Source organism: Delphinus delphis, chromosome 7 (assembly GCF_949987515.2).
Source record: "Delphinus delphis chromosome 7, mDelDel1.2, whole genome shotgun sequence".
NCBI lineage: Eukaryota > Metazoa > Chordata > Mammalia > Artiodactyla > Delphinidae > Delphinus > Delphinus delphis.
Genome location: NC_082689.1, coordinates 13,061,590 through 13,078,737, shown reverse-complemented (window position 1 = coordinate 13,078,737; position 17,148 = coordinate 13,061,590). Strand labels below are relative to the sequence as shown.

General features: G+C 38.2%; 1 protein-coding gene across 1 annotated transcript in view; it reads left to right on the top strand.

Annotated features, from left to right (window-relative positions):
* Nucleotides 1–17,148, top strand: part of NYAP2 (neuronal tyrosine-phosphorylated phosphoinositide-3-kinase adaptor 2) — a 246,692-nt gene that overhangs the window by 82,564 nt on the left and 146,980 nt on the right. Inside the window, exon 2 of the mRNA XM_060015500.1 lies at nucleotides 12,761–13,062. Within this exon, the coding sequence (XP_059871483.1) occupies nucleotides 12,761–13,062 (302 nt within the window). The remainder of the gene's footprint in view (nucleotides 1–12,760; nucleotides 13,063–17,148) is intronic.

Here is a 17,148-nt window from a genome sequence, read left to right as displayed (position 1 = left end):
TATAAAATCATACCAGAAATAACTTTGTGTATACTAGTCCTTTTCTGCCAGTATTTTGGATAATACAGACTCTGAAAAATGGGATGCATATCTTGCTAGTTTTGCACACACAACAATAGCAGAAGCTTTCAAAGGTGATATCAGTATCTAATGTGGCATCATGGATAATGGTCAGGGCTGGGAAAGTCACTAGGTACCCAACTTCTCAAAAGAGAAAATATATTGAAATGGTACTGAAGAGCATGGCATCTGCTGCTTTCTTGAATTGTTTAGTTCTTTCCTGAATTCAGGGCATTGCTTTGTATGTTATCACCACTAGGAAAATGTGTTTACTTCCAGCACCCATTTCCAAAGTGCTTTCAGAATATAATTGCTCAAATAATTTTCTGTGAGTAAATTAACATTTTACATTATTTAATTAACTGTACATAATTATACCTGAAGAAAAATTTGACTTTCTGTAGTTCAATGGCTATCTCTAAAAAACTTCCTTTGAATCAATGATCTTGGAGTCTTTGCTGATAATTTAGTGGGATTTTTTTTTTTTTGTAGGAATGAAACCAACATTTTTGAGACTTATTGAGCCTCTACTGTGTGCCAGGCTCTTTGCTAGTTGATTTTTTTTTATAGAATATAAACATAGAGTATCTAGATCTAATACAGTTGGGACTGATTAAACAAAATATTTAAAAATTGGAGCAATATTAAAAAAAGAAACACATAAGCACATATAAAGCTCTTTAAAACTGTAAAGTTGTAAATGTACACTGTTTACCAAATTTGGCAATAGAGTCTTTTATTTGTGTGTGTTTTCCCTAATTGGATTTCCATATAATCTTTATGCACAAAACATGTCCATTAGTTTTCACTTTTTAATTCGGTTTCAGTTTCCTTAAAGCTGAGCCCCAATTTAAAGACATTTGGAAAAACAAGCAAACAAACAAACATAGTTCAGACTCCTTTTAGATTTAACAGATTTACCGTAATCTCACCACATCCAACCAGACCATGTATTTTTTTAGTAAACCTCCTTTTATTGAGTATCTTCCAAACCACTGACATAGTTTTACAACAGAGTTTTCAGAGAAATTCTCACTAATTTTTCAAACTCATGTTTCTTTGATTTATTTACTATTTGATAATATAATTACAGCAACAAGTGCAATTGACATGAGCAGTTTTGAGAGCAAACGTAACTATCATCAGCATACAGTTCAGTCTTCTGAGCGTAAGTGAGTGAGCCTGCCTACCAGCCATGGGCATTCAGAATGCCATGGCTGTTGACCAAAATGTTTTACAAAGTTAAAGAAGAATTAGATCTAATCCGGGGATTTGTTCAATAAAAATTAGTTTAGAGGTTTCCACTGCGTTATTTCAGGCATCCAGATTGTCTATAAACATATGACAGGTAGCTACTAGAAGGCTCCATTTTGTTTCAACAGTGAAAATAATTATTGGATACTTGAGTCACATAGTGTCCTGGCAGCTTTTCTTTCTAATGATAGTTTGAAAATGCCTAAGTCAAAGAGTTTTTAAAAAGAAAGGCTCTGAAAATATCAAGCAATTTTTCGTGGATCATATCTTTCCCTGCCTTCCATTATCTCTACTTACTTTCCACTTGCTGCAAATAATTCATGGTCTGTCCCTCAAGCAGCTCACAGACCAGAAGAGATCAACTCACAGATGACAACCGTAGAGTGCCATAGAGGAGGTGCTCTGATATGGAGAAGGACAGAGCCCTCTGGCAGCCCTGACAGCCAGAGGCCTGGAGATCAACCTTGAGAAAGCCTGGCTGATAATAGAAGCCTTTGTCAAGGAAACCACATCTGAATTAGATCTTTAAACATGATTTAGCCAAAGGAAGAAGCTCAAGCAGACAGAGCAGCATGACTGCTGGCTGAGGTCACAATTGAACCTGTCTGTGTCCTCAAGACTCATTGCCACCCTTTGCATACAGTCAATCTTGAACTTTATCCCTGAATCAACAATCTGGAACAAAGTTAAAGTGGGAACGTGTTATATTAGGGTAATTTTGAGTTCAAGGAGGGAGAATGTTGCAGATAAGACTTGGTATAGGATCCAAATCTGAAAAGACCATGAGTGTCACATAAAAGTTTGGATTTTTCATCTGAAGAAATAGAAAAGCTATCAAAGGGTTTTAATTTAGGGAGTGACATGAGCAAATCTGCACTTACAAGGATAAATCTGGCAGCACCGTGGAGAAAGATCCGCTAAGAGGCAATTGCATTAATTTAGTCCTGAAATTATGAGCACCTAAACCCAGGCAGACCGGGGGAGATGGAGAAGAGGGGATTAAGCTGATCCCTGCATTCGGATTACTCTTATAACAAGGACAAGAATTAACAGTGCGCGAGTATTCTCAGATTTTTCCTTTCTCCTTCATCATAAACTAAGAAAATGGCAAGTGAAGGAAAGGAGGAAATTAAATAAAACTATCATCCGTCCTGGTGCTTAAGAAACCTGGGAGTTTATTCTTGAATTATGCCCATATATACAGTTCTCCATTCATTTAGTTAATAAATGTTTACTGGGTACCCTCTTTGAGCCAAGTACAGTTCCAGCCACTGGAATTACAAGACAAACAGGTCCAATGAAGTTCTACCCAAATAACTCTAATTTCTCAGTTTCTCTCGATTCCAAATGTCTGCACACACATTCTCTTCTCTCCACTTCTCTCCCTTACCTGATTAAGTCTTACTCATGCTCTGCATGAGCTGAAAAGCCACTTCCTCTCCCATGGGACTTCCCAGACCCTCAGCCATGGTTGGGGCCCCAGGACTTGTGCTTCCATTGCACTTGCCTGGTACTTCCTCTGAGAGAACATCTGATCGCATGGCACTTAAATCATGCTGGTTCAATAGCCTGTGATGCCCTGAGGACACGGACCCCTCAGCTTTGGTCACTGCCCAGCAAGAGTAGGCATTCAAATACTTTGTGAATAAATGGTGAGTAAATGAATTAAATGCCTCAACACAGGGAATTGTTTCTTCCTCCATAAAAATGATACTTTTAGAAAGCCAAACTCATCACTATACTTTAAACTGGCATTAAGGTAGCCTTCTACTCAGGAAGTTCAAGGCTGTTATATGTTAACATTCTGTATTTCTAGCTTCTACTTCTAGATTGAGAAATGAGCCACATATGGTTAGCTAAACTCATTTGTGAAAACTTGGCATGTTCGCAAACCATATTCAAAGCTTATGTTAGTTTTGAAGACACAAATAAAAAAATATATTTTCCAGAACCTCCCCTTCTTTGGTTGAATTTTTGGAAAAGATCTCCCACGATGTGAACTTCTGTAAACTATATTCTAAGTTGAATCTGAATATCGTTATAGGATTTGAATTTTCCATATACTGTCTCTTCTTCAAGCCATGACACTTTAAGGAGTAGAGAAGTATTATTTGTATATAGAAATGAGGAATGTTTTAATTTTAGATTCCAAAATACCATAGATAATAACATATGCTAATCTTAAAAGCACTCGACATGTTTCAAGTAAAAATAAGACTCTTAAAGATGTCCCATAGAATTTGTTCTGGCTTTAATAAACATTAGAGTTCAGTTCCATCTCTCTAGAGACTAAGAAGTGAATAATAGGAACTTTGATAAAGGTTAAAAAAATCTCTCTACTCCCCACTAACCTCCTCACTTTATTTTATGACTAAGCATTAAATCAATGGGCTGCAACATCAACTTCAAACTCTTGGCAGTAAGCACTTATGATAAATAATGACATATTTGTTTCAAGCATAACTCTAGCCATGATTACCTTAAGCCCTAACTTTCATAAAAATCTTGAATTATCATGGAGTTTTGATAGAAAAAAACCATAAAATCCATTCGAAAATTTGCCCAACTCTATATTATACCCACAAATATGACAGAACAGATAAATTATTTATTTTTGTTACTTTTCCTTCATTTTCAAGCAAGATCTTTTTTCTCCCCTAATTTGGATTTGGAAGTGTATTGCCTGACAATTATTGTCAAAGCCCTCTTACAGAAATAAGCAAAATGCCTTTATACTGTTAAAGTAGTTTTTCTTTTATGGTGCATAGGTTGGAAATTTATCATTAAAATGCCCTCCTTATAACTGGATACGGACAGGTAAAAACTGTTACAGAGTTGCCTGGCAAACCAGGAAGTTAGGGAAGGCGCCTTAATATTTGTCTAGGCTCAACTTGGATTGGACACCTTCCTAGGTATCTTTGACATTTTTTAATCTTATTTTAATTTCTTATAACAACTCTGGAAAGTATTTCCCTTATATAAAGATAAAGGTAATGGAAGCTCAGAAAGTATGTACCTCCTACATAAAATCAGATAGCTACTCAATGGTTGATTACATATTTAATATTCTTTCTGAGACACCAAATTTTGGGCAGAGTTGAAGTAGCTTAGCAAAGAGAAATAATACAGTGCTTAAGCATATCAATTTTAAATATAACATCTGGAGTTAGAAACTGAATCCCTTCTCTTCGGGACAGGTTTCTTTTTTCCCATTGTTTTGTTTTATTTAGTTTTGTTTTGCTATTATAGCTCACCACAGTAGGTAATAAAAAGATGTGTAAAGATCCCATTTTTAACACTTGACCTTAAGATCCAAGAAGCACCAATAAATAGCCAGACACCGGAAATTGATGTCTGGAAAAACATGAGGAAGAGTTAAGATATCAGGAGCACAAAAGTAGAAAATAGATATCATGGAGGATATGAAGTGGTGACAATGAATGTTTGTGCCTAAGGCAAGAAATCCACAGGTTATGGCTTTGAATAAGCAAGTGGGGCTCAGGGAAGAAATTGAGGGTAATGGTGAGTGAACAATTTGGAAGAAAATATGAACACAGTTTAATGTTACTGGAGCGAAGTTTCCACATCAAAGTGTACTGCATGATCAAAAATATATATATGGGGCAAACCTATTCGACACTTAATTATTTCCACTTATACTGTTAAAAAGGAAGGATATTTTCCAGCAATAAATAAGAATGATGCACTCATTTCCTGCTCTGTGTCATTCCTAGTCCTTTCCTGATATCAACTGCATTTTCTGACATGTTAGCCAATAATATTTATTTAGTAATTGCTGCATTGTATTGGCTCATTTAGGACTGTATGCCAATGTAAGTGCCAGAAAACCCAACTAAATCGGGCTTCAACAAAATGGAATTTAGTATTTGACAAAACTGAAGGGCCCTAGGATTTACCTAGCTGCAGGCACATCTAGATCCAGGTCTACGATGCCACAGACCTGGTTCCACTAGTCTCTCTTTGTAGTGGCAAGAGGGCTGAGGCATTTTGAGATGCTACCCAGTGCCAAGGTTTACTCTGATTCACCAGTTTGCCAGTCCCTACAATAGTCATGGTGGCCAGGGGCATCTAGTGATTGATTGGCTGAGTCTGCGTAACATGTTAAACTGAGAGGAAGAAGACTGATCTCCACGTAGGAATTATCATTGCTAGAATTAGGGAGAATGAATACCTTGAAAGCACAAGTGACAAGTGTCCACAAAATTCTCTAAGCCCTCTATCATCTATCTATCTATCTATCTATCTATCATCTATCATCTATCTATCTATGTACCTATCTATGTGTGTATGTATCTATGTACCTATATATATGTGTATGTATGTATCTACCTATGTATCTGTGTATCTATGTATTTAATCTATCTCCACAGTGGATTTACTTCCTTTCTTCATTTTTTGCCTTCATAAAACAAGTATGTTTGAGCACCTATAATGTGACAGTGTTTATAATAGTGAGCGAGAAGACAGGACTCCCGCCTGCATGAGGCTCAAGGTGAGTGGATGTGAAGTGCCACTTGTGCTCATCAAGGCCTAATGGGGCTGGGATGATGAACTGTATGACGATTGCCATCTGCCAAAACTCACGGAGGATGTAATGAATCACACCTCTCTCTCAACTGTCAGACTATGGGTTGAGGCATATTGCCTGTCAAAATAGGAAAAAGTATAACATACCAATCTTTTGGCTCTTTCTATGTATAATTTTTCATAAGCACAGATTGTTTTAGCTGGAAATGATACCAAGAATAGGCCAGTGTTGAGGGGGGAAAGGGCAAGTTCTAGAGCGGGGGTCCCTCTGGTGAGTGGGCTAGCGGGACTCACAGGGCAGCATAGGGTCATCAGTGTTAGGTCTTGCGTATTTGCAGAGAAGGCAAGAGGAAGACAGCATCAAATATAAACTTTTTAAGTAGTAATTTTAATGAATAAAATCTCGATATTGATTTCCTTCTGCTCATTCATTGTAAAAATGCCTAACATGAAAATTTTGAATACTTAGCAGATGACAGTGGTAAACTTGCCCACAGGTAAATTTTATTATCTCCTTTAGAGATATAGTCTCCACCTCCCTTTCAGATTTACCCCATTTACTTTATGATTGAATAATCCCTTGCCCTAATAAGAGATAAAGACATCTTCTTGAAAAATCAACAGAAATTTTCCAGGGGCTTCAGAACTTTGCAAAGGTAAAAATATACTGGATTATGCATCAGTGTCAGAGATGGATTTTTGAGCTTAGCTTCACAGAACTGTTACAAAAAAAAAAAAATTCCAAGCAAGAAGCAAACTCCTAGTAACAACACTGTTTGTATCCCAACTTCCTAGATATCCTTGAAAGAAGGTACACATATGAACCGGGATTCTGGTTTTTCTTTTCCAGTGGTTCCCAGGAATACTCTACTATGAGATATTGGCATATTTGCTTCAAAATGACACAGAGAAGCAGTGCCTCTGTCACTTTTAGAGTTGACATCTCACCTTAGCAGCTCACCCTTCTCAGGGGTTGCGTTTTCATCTCTGAAAGGAAGCATTTCTCAGAAGAAGACATAAAACATTAATGTTGATGGATTTTCAAGAAGACAGCAAGACAAGTAACAATCTCTATTGAATAGCATTGTCGAAGCAGCTCTGAAGTTCTTGTTTTGTACCTTTCTTTGTCAGTCCCGATCAACGGGTACTTTAAAAAAAATCAAAGCAAGTACTGAAGAAAGTTAAGAACATGGAGACTGTGTTTGCCTAGATTATCTTGAGTTAAATGTAAGATTTTGTTTTGACTTTGTGCACAGTTTTTTGAGGTTACATGGTACCATATGCCACTTTTTCTAGAGATATGGCCTTACATTGCACATTATGATCCCATAAACAGAATTCAGGAGGACAGAATTTAAAAGTAGGAAGTGTAAAGCTAAAATTATCGACTGCATATGATATGTCAGATTCCATGCTAAATGCCTCATATGTAGCGTTTCAGGTAAACTTGATAACAATTCCATGAGGCTAATACTACTATTTATCTCTTAAGGAAATGGTCTTTGGGCTCAGCAGCTAAAGTAGAGGTGCTAAATGGTGGAGATGAGGATAGAAACCACAACTCAGTGATTCCAGAGCACAAATGTCCAGGTCTGTTCATAAGCCAATAACTTTTTTGGAGAAGTTTACAAATATTTTATCAATTACTTCTAGGAAAACAACTTACTTTGATTTAAGTAGTACTTTATTTTTTTTTTAATTTTATAATAGACAAACAAACCAACAGACAACTACCTTCATTGTGTGAGAAAAAGTGTACTTCTTTAAATTCAGGGTTATGAAACTTATTTTTATTTTTATAACATGAGATGTGTCAGGCTTAATCTATCTTGAGCACTAGAGTCTTACTGCAAAAAGACTCTGCTTTCTTCAGCCCACGTAATTTTCACTTCAAGCCAACTATTCCTATAGTGGAGTTAGTTCCTACTTTCCCAACCAGCATTTAAATACTCAGTCTGAAGCAAGAGACTGTCCTATTTTCACAGGCATTTCTTATTTCTGGGGTCTCACTTTTGTTATTAGACTTTCTCTTTCTTGCTTCTTTGGTTTCTGAATGTCATAGATTGTATGATCGTTCCCAACAATGTTTGTTCATGACCTCCAGAAAGCAGATACCAAGATAGATGAAATTTAGAGGGAGAGATTTATTGAGGAGAATGCCTGGGATAAGGAGGGAGCAGGAATAGGCAGAAAAAGCCTCAGACCACAACGTAGCATGACACCTGTGGAAGGAGAAGGGGAAGGAAAAATAATTGGATAGGAAGAGCTTCAGACCATGGTGTAGCTATGGGCAAGTCTCAGCCAGCCCAACAGGGAAACTCAGACACAAGCACTCCCACACTGGGCAGAAATAGCCAGGTCCCATACCTCATATGCTCAGCTGTTAGCTAGGAGCTTTCCACGGGCAGAGTGGCCTTGACCTAAATGCTGCATCCGATTTGAAGACTCTATGGCTGGTGGCTGTCAGCTAAGTGCTGTCCTTAGAGAAGTTTCATGGCTGCCGCCATTCACCCCTTACGCTCAGCAGATGCTCTTCTGCAGGTTTGGGGACCAGCTCTTTCATGGATCCTGTCAGATGCTTCATGAGGGAAAACTTACGAGGGGACAGTTGGTGTGAGAAACTGTAGCTCCTCTCACTGCAGTTCATATGGGGGTTGCAATTGATATGCATTACCTCCCTCCTCCCACACTTATTCTAAATTCACCTCACTCTCAACTAACACCTCTGCTGGTCTCAGTGGCTTGCCTGGTGGTGAGACTAATTTAACGAGAGGTTGGAACATCTGGTCAACAAAACCTTCTCGGGCCAGGTTGCTGCAGGTGACCTTTCAAACTCACAGCTGGGCAACGGAGTAACCAGAGCGGTCCCATACATTTTTCTCTCTGAACCATCTTGTAACAGCAGCTCCGCTTCCTCCTATTGATCAGGGTCCATGATCTCTTCCACAATGGAGACCTGTCTTCTTGTCTGCTGGCCACTATACAAAGGGAGCTCAAATTACTTAGGAGGCAGCTACAGCCTTGTTGTTCAATGGGACCCTTACTGTATCTTTGAGAAAGAGTATGCCCGCTTTGGAGACCAAGACTTCTAACTAGGTAGAGACCAGAATTATGGGGGCAAGAAGCACAAAACCCCTCAATGTGTCACTAGTTGTCAGCTACCTTCATTCCTAATGTCAAGTTCCCTCTTGAAGGGAGATCTCAGAGGCATATGCTACAAGTGCTGTACCTGTATTTGGTCCCCTACCTGGAAGAGGATTATGCATCCCCACATATTGTCACGTAACTTGCAGTGATTTCCTGTTGGAAGAGAATCTGTCCCCACTCTGTTGACATCAAACTTGGCCATAAGACTGGTTTTAGCCAATGGAATGTGAGTTCAACATTACATGCCCCATCTGAGCAGAAGCTTTAAGAGACACTGTGTGGTTCCGTGAGTGCTTTTCTCTCTCTGCCATGAGAACATATCTCAGCAGGGGCTAGATCCGAGAATGAAAAAGGCATGTGGAATACAGCCACAGCTGATGCACAGCTGACCCAAAGAATACAAGCAAGAAGTAAACCTGTGTTGTTAAAAATAACTAAGAATAGGGGATTATTTGTTACTTCAGGATAACCTAACAAGATCTGACTAATACATTGTACCTTGTCTTACCTGTGATATTTTGCCTGGTCTCTGGTAAGTCTCCTTTGTCCCACTTTCTGATAACTCTGTTTCCCTGGCTGTTTCTAACTAACAGATGTCAGCTCATTAATGTCTCTAACTATTGTTCTTAATGTTTCTGGGGGTTTCTGGATTGACTACATCAAAAACATCTGGATAGGGGCTTCCCTGGTGGCGCAGAGGTTGAGAGTCCGCCTGCCGATGAAGGGGACACGGGTTCGTGCCCCGGTCCGGGAAGATCCCACATGCCGCGGAGCGGCTGGGCCCGTGAGCCATGGCCGCTGAGCCTGCGCGTCCGGAGCCTGTGCTCCGCAACGGGACAGGCCACAACAGTGAGAGGCCCGTGTACCGCAAAAAAAAAAAAAAAAAAACCAAAAAACATCTGGATATAGTTTTTTAAGAAACTCATTAGTTACAGAGCATGGCTAACTGGCTACAGAGATCCTGATTCAACAAATATGGTTAGGTATTTGTCCTTAGTATGGGTCTAGGAATTTTTAAAATCTCCACATGGTGCTATCCTAAATTCAGGAATTAGTTGTATGCTATGTTTCATAATATTCAATTTCCTTTAGATTAATCATCTTTACTGGTCTCTTGAACCTAGGTGTACCATAGCCTTTATTGCTTACCCTCAGCCTTGGATAACGGCCTTTCTATCCAACTTACCATAGCCCCACATCTTCATCCTGCATTCACAGCCTGGTCAAATTGAATTTGTACCTGAGACCTGCCATTGTTTAAAGCATACACTGAATTTCTCTTTGGAAAAAGTGTTTGTGTGTGGTGTGTGTTTGTGTGTGTGTCTATGTGTGTACACATTACATATATGAACAAAAGGATAAAGAGTTACAGGAAATTGTTTTATGCTGAAAAAATGTAATTTTGAAGCAGCAGAGCTAATTATCTGGGAAAATGTGTAGGCCCTATTTAGGTCAAAAGTAACAGAGAAATTGCTGATACAATTATTCCTCATAACTCTCATAACTGCCTATGTGCATTAATACATGCATAAATCCCCTCACGTGGATATGTTACTGGGAATGACTGTCTAAATAATCCTCAAAGCACCTTTTATTCAGTAATGTGGCAGCAGAAATAAGGAAAAGACATGCAAAATGATTGAGGCAAATTTAGATGAGATCAAATATTTCATCTTCTATGAGAAAGATTGTCACAGTCATCACAAATCAATGACAAATCTTCCCATTCCATCACACCCTGATCTCACCTCCACCACACCATTCTGCCTTAAATTCTTACTGATTTTTCACAAGCCATTCCATCTGAATTTATTCTAGTTTAATTTTTTGTTGATGTTCTTGAAGAAAGCACAGAACGTGAAATAGGTGAAAACACTACACGGATTTAGGATACTGACTACTACGATGTGAAAACTTCCACTTAGACATTTGCTTGATTTCATTCATGCTTCTAGGTATCCACTGCTCCAGTTAGTGCACTGATATTTCTTCATTTTGCTTTGCAAAGATAGTATATCTAGTACCTGAATATCGACTCATAATGCTCAGAAAAAAAAATGAAATAAATATAAAAAGAAAACATTTGTGGTTGAATAGCAAGTTGTGATCAGAATTAAATACCAGAATCAGAGTCACATATTCTTGTTGAATCCTTTCTGGCTCTATTCACAAGGGTCATATAATTGTCATAACTCCTTCAGCGAAGGGGGAAAAACAAATATTTACCATGATTTTTCCCACTGGAATGTAAAATGTATGACAAACATTAGAGTCATGAAAGATACAATAAAGAGCCAGCTAAAATTAAGATTAAAAAAAGGCCCCAAAAAATTTATATCTGGAAAGGTAGATTCAACAGGCTTCCAAAATTCATATACTCAAAGACACTTTTTTACTTCATACATGTCTAAGAAAATCAACCCAATATTTCTAACAATTCTTCTTTTTGTTTCCTTTACTGGTGAATGAGCAAAAATGGGGAAAACTCTAGAAAAACCTCTCTTAAAAATTCATATTGACATTCATTTCCTTTTTCTTCATAGAGTCACCATTACTTAATAGAATAGAAAGGTGCCCAACAGTCATTTCATATATGATTAACTGAGCTTCAAGCTGAGAGAGTTTTCTTATATATTTTAAAATTTCTGTTCAAACTTTCCAATGTAAAACTTAAAAACCTTCCATTTGGAAACCTTGCATACTCTGAATAGGACTGTCCTAGGATCGGATGAGATTTTAACTCTGGATACATCTCTTTATCAGATGCTGCTATTTGATTCTGTGAGACTAATCTATTAGTAGAACTAAGTTACTAGTGTAACCAAAGGATTCTGGAAACCCGAGAGAGATTAACAATTATTCTGTTGATTTAAGCAAGTATTTTCCCCTTCCTTCCTTCCTTCCTTCCTTCCTTCCTTCCTTCCTTCCTTCCTTCCTTCCTCCCTCCCTCCCTCCCTCCCTCCTTCCCTTCCTTCCTTTACCTCCTCTTCACTTCCTATCTCTCTCTCCCCCCTTGTACTGGTAACAGAACCCCTTTTGTTGTTGTTGTTGTTTTGTTTTTCCCTCTATATTAACTAGGTAAAAGTAAAAAAAAAGATCTTGATGAAGTGGAGAAGAGTTTCAAATGCTGCCCCCTTGACCTCAGTCATGTGTCAAAAGTCTATGACATATATACACTACTGTATATAAAATAGATAACTAATAAGAACCTACTGTATAGCACAGGGAACTCTACTTAATACTCTGTAATGGCTTATATGGGAAATGAATCTAAAAAAGCATGGATATATGGATATGGATAACTGATTCACTTTGCTGTGCACCTGAAATTAACACAACATTGTAGATCAACTAGACTCCAATAAAAATTAAAAAAAAAAAAGGCAATCTACAAGTCATTGTCACAAGGAATTCTTTTTTCCTTTTTAAGCCACAGACAAGATTTACCTGAAAGTAGAGAAAAGCAATTGAAGATGAAATGTGCTACGTGGTAGCTTTTTTTTTTTTTTCTTTAGAATACTATTTTGAGAGTATGTGGATACTAGGATACCAGAATTTCTGATTATGATTAAATTGTATTTGCTTTACTGTCATATTGAATGCAAAAGCATAGAATATTTTCATGTTATTGGAAACGTTTCTTCACCAGTGTCAAGTTAAAATGTGAACTATCAACAGTTATAGATATGCTTGTGCCCATGATCTTGCACATCCTGGCTCACTTGGCGCGGGTTTCGTCTTTCTTTTACAGCATAGGTGGAGAAGTAGGGCGAGGCCACGAAGGAACTTACGTGGGCAAACACTTCCGCATGGGATTCATGACGATGCCCGCTCCTCAGGACAGGCTGCCCCATCCTTGCTCCAGTGGCTTCTCTGTGAGGTCGCAGTCGCTGCACTCGGTCGGGGGCACAGACGATGACAGCAGCTGTAGCTCCCGGAGACAACCACCCCCCAAGCCCAAGAGGGACCCCAGCACCAAGCTGAGCACGTCGTCCGAGACGGTCAACAGCACGGCAGCCAGTAAGAGCGGGAAAGGCCCCGAGCGGAACGAAGGTAAAACCCGCCAGGCCCACTTCACTTAGAAAGAAACTTCAGGCCACGTGTCTGGATCCGCATACTAACCAGCATCTGCCTTCCTCCCTGGGTCGCCTAGTCCTGTCTCCCTCCCCCTGAGTCTTAGAAAAGAGGAATCCAGGGGGGATGGCTATTTATCTGGGTGTTGTCAAATGACACCCAGAAAAATGTATTTAATTTATAGCCTCGGAAAAGGAAAGCAATATATGAGTTTTCCAGCTCCCTTTAAGCTTTGAATCATTAGAAAATTATCTTGCCTAGCAATATGTCTAAAATTTATATTTTCTTGCTTTTATTAGTATTATCTGTATGATTATAGAAGTATCGTGATCATTAGGGAGCTTTGTAATGCAGGAAAATATAAAGAAGAAAAATTGTAATCATCTTTAGAAATGATCATTTTTTTAACATTTTGCTGTACTTCCTTCCAGTGAATATGAATTTATGCATGTTTGTGTGTACGCTTGTAGTATACACACACGTGTGCACGTATACATATTAAAGTCTCTACTTCAATCTCTATTCTATTTCTACCTATATTTATATTTTTCCTCAGCCATGAAATACATAAATCAAATATATCTTAGTCTCCTTGCTGGTCTATGATTATAAATTAGGTCAGGTTAACACTATATCTCACCAGCTCTTTAGCCTTGCTTGAATAAATAAGTTTCAGCTTTCCTGAGTTTTTCCTGAGAGTCCCTTGGTGGGAGAGTAGTTGCAAGTGTGTTTTGATACAGACGCATTCAGATTTTTGTGTGTCAGTTGTGGAAAATGCTTCAGGGTGTCCAGTGCTGCCAGTGACCAACTTGAGAGCATGGCTGTATGAGGTCCCAAGGTCTTTCTCTTACCCTGTCTGTCCCTGACATTCTCCCCAGTTGGCTTCCCTGAGCGCCCAGTGTTCCAAGTTTCCCAGTAGCTTGCAGCAGAGAGCGGAAGCCAGGTGGTCCTTTCCTCAACTGGGTAGGTTTCTTTGTCACCTGGGCTCACCAGTCCCTCACAAAAGCTCCCTCATCTTCTGGTCTAATCCTTCTACCGAAGCTCAAACCTAGTCCATGAGACGAGTGCCCAGGAAGCATGTACCATCTTTTCTAATAGCCTCATCTCTCCTTTCTCCCATATTGGTGTCCAAGTGCCTATTTAGCCAAAAAAAAAAGAAAAAAAATCTTCAGAGTATATTGAAGAATACAAATAAGTGCCTGGAGATGGAGCGAACCCATGCATTCTATAGGGAAAATCTCCACTTATGCTCAGTTTTTTCCTACTTCACATATATGTAAAAATACATCATGAGTGTGTGTTTGTGAGATTATATGTGTGAATAACATGTGTATATGTATATTTACAGAATCGAAATCCTAGTGTATAGAGTTCTGTGTTTTATATTTTCAGTTATTTTCTTGTGACTATTTTCCATGGCATTCAGTTTGTTGGGAAACACCATTTTTAGGAGGGGCATATACATCATGATACTTTATTTAATCATTATCTCTTTGATGAGGTCTTAGGTTGGTTCCAGTTTGTTTTGCTATAATGAATATCACTGCAGTGAAGATGGGTGTGTGTCTGTGTGTCTGTTTGTGTAACTCTATTGTTCCTCTGATGTCTTGGAACAGATTAGAATTCTGAGCCTTTTTACTCATGAGTCAAGGTCATCAGTATGTCCTTCAACTTGTAACACATTGATGTTTTAGAGACAATTTAGGTGTTTCATTTACTTGTTAATAAACTAAAAGGCTCTAGAGATCTGCCTTCTGTAAATTTTAAATATTGTTCCTAAGTTTCCTCTGCTATTGATATATTGTGCCTTTCATTTCTCTTTATATCCTGTGATCTTGTTTCCAAAAATCACCCCTTTCCTACTTTTACTGCCAGAAAACTGCATAATTATTTACATTAGATTGTTTTCCAAAGCAGGTTACTGGTTTGGAACAGTGGTCTCTGAATGATGAGGGCCTAGAATGATTCAAGAATAAGGAGGAATGAAAGACCCATCGGAAGGGGAGGGGAAAATAAAACAGACAAGGCAAGCAGACAGTAAGGAGTGTGTTATCAGGAGCGTAATGCTCCTGGAAACATTCCTGGAAGCAGTGTAACGTATACACTTCCGAATAGCACCCCCCAGGAAGGGGACCTGGGGCATTCAAAGTAGACACATGTGGAAAATCATGATTGTCCCACAGAAGAAACATTTGAGTGGTGATTCAATTGTCTTAAGAATGAACTTATTACCATTCATCTGAGATGCTGTAGGTAGCTAATTCCTGAAGTAGAGAAGCTCATAATTCTTTCAGATCCCTTCTCCATCTAAAGATCTAAGCCTCTAAATAGCTAGTTATCAAACAGAAGACAGCAGCTCTGTTATCTTTATTCCTTCTGAGGACAGAAGGGGAGACAGTGAGTAAATTACAGCAGCAGCAAAGACTTATCTCAGACTTGGAAAACTACTTTATGGTCAGTGAGGCTTATTAAACATTAGGTTCACGTTCAACATCTTTCCTCAGAAGGACCTCTAAGGATGGGTTGAGAAGCCTTCAGCTGTAGTGCTTCTTTGAGGGTGGCCAGTGGACCAGATGGACTATTAAGATTCAGTGCAGAAATGGTCAACTTCTGTGGAAGAGTGATTCTCAATGCAAATTTCACCTTCTCTTCAGAACACTTAATCAAAAGACAATTGCAAAACTGGATATATTCAAATCTCTTCTACCAACTTATGACTTCAGTAACAGGAGAGAATCAGGGCTCAGTTGAGACATGGGAAAAAATTCTTGAGTCCAAATGCATGCATGCATATGTGTGTACTTAAAGCCAAAATTATATAAATATGTACATTGCTCTTTTATGAATCCTCAATTCTTTATAATTGTGAGTTAACTGGAGTTCATTACGGAACATATGTTTCCTTTACAATTTTTCTAGCTATCAACATTATAACAAAGATGAAAAGTGACTTTTATAAATCTTGGTCTGTCTTTTCTTTTTACATTAAATGTCAGCAAAATCAAAATATTGATTCAGTGGCATTAGAATGATTTCCATGGTAACCAGCTTCTATTTAAGTAGGGGCTTATGACTTCCTTGTGGCTAAAAGTGAAAAAGAACTGGACCTGTAGCAAAACAGCTTTTCAGAGTAGGAAAAAAATAGTTTAGTTATGAATACAACCAAAACTCACATGCCAAGGAAATTATAATTTAGCTTTTAAAAATTGTAATTCTGTCATATTGAAAATATATATTTACTATTCTATTTTAGGATCTTTTATAATAACACCTTTAAAAACATGTACAGTAGAGAAGATAAATTGATCATAAATATGTGGTAAATATTTTAATTGCCCTTTGTATTGCTTCAGTGTGATGCCTGCTTAGTTTGAGGAAAGATCAGATGAAATAATGGGAGTTAACTAGAAAGGAGGAGAGGCCTGAGAAGCTGTGTCTTGTGTAGGATACAGAAAAGGCAGGAACCGTGCAAATTCTCATTCTGCGTTCCCATTGCTCAGGTCAACACGTATCCCATTTACCAGTAGCATCATCCCTAGAGATGCTCTGTGGTGCAGGCAAAAGAGGCTGTACTTAGAATCTACAGACCAACATTGACTTTGGGCCAGTGACCTAATGAGACTCTTTCTTTACCTTTAAAATGATTATAAAGCACTGAAAACTGATCATACTGCCTCCCTCACAGGCTTATGACAAGCCAGTGGGCTAATGGCCACAATGGGGCATGATAAAAAGAAATTGCTGTACAAATGTAAGTTCATACAATTTTAAATGTGTACTTACTACCTATTAATAGGCTTGAATAACATGAAATTTTAGTTTAGTGTAGCATATATATTAAAAATAAATAGGAGATATAAGACCTTTATTATGTTGAGGTTGGTTCCCTCTATGCCCACTTTCTGGAGAGTTTTTATCATAAATGGGTGTTGAATATTATCAAAAGCCTTTTCTGCATCTATTGAGATGATCATATGGTTTTTCTTCTTCAATATGTTAATATGGTGTATCACGTTGATTGATTCACGTATATTGAAGAATCCTCGCATCTCTGGGATAAATCCC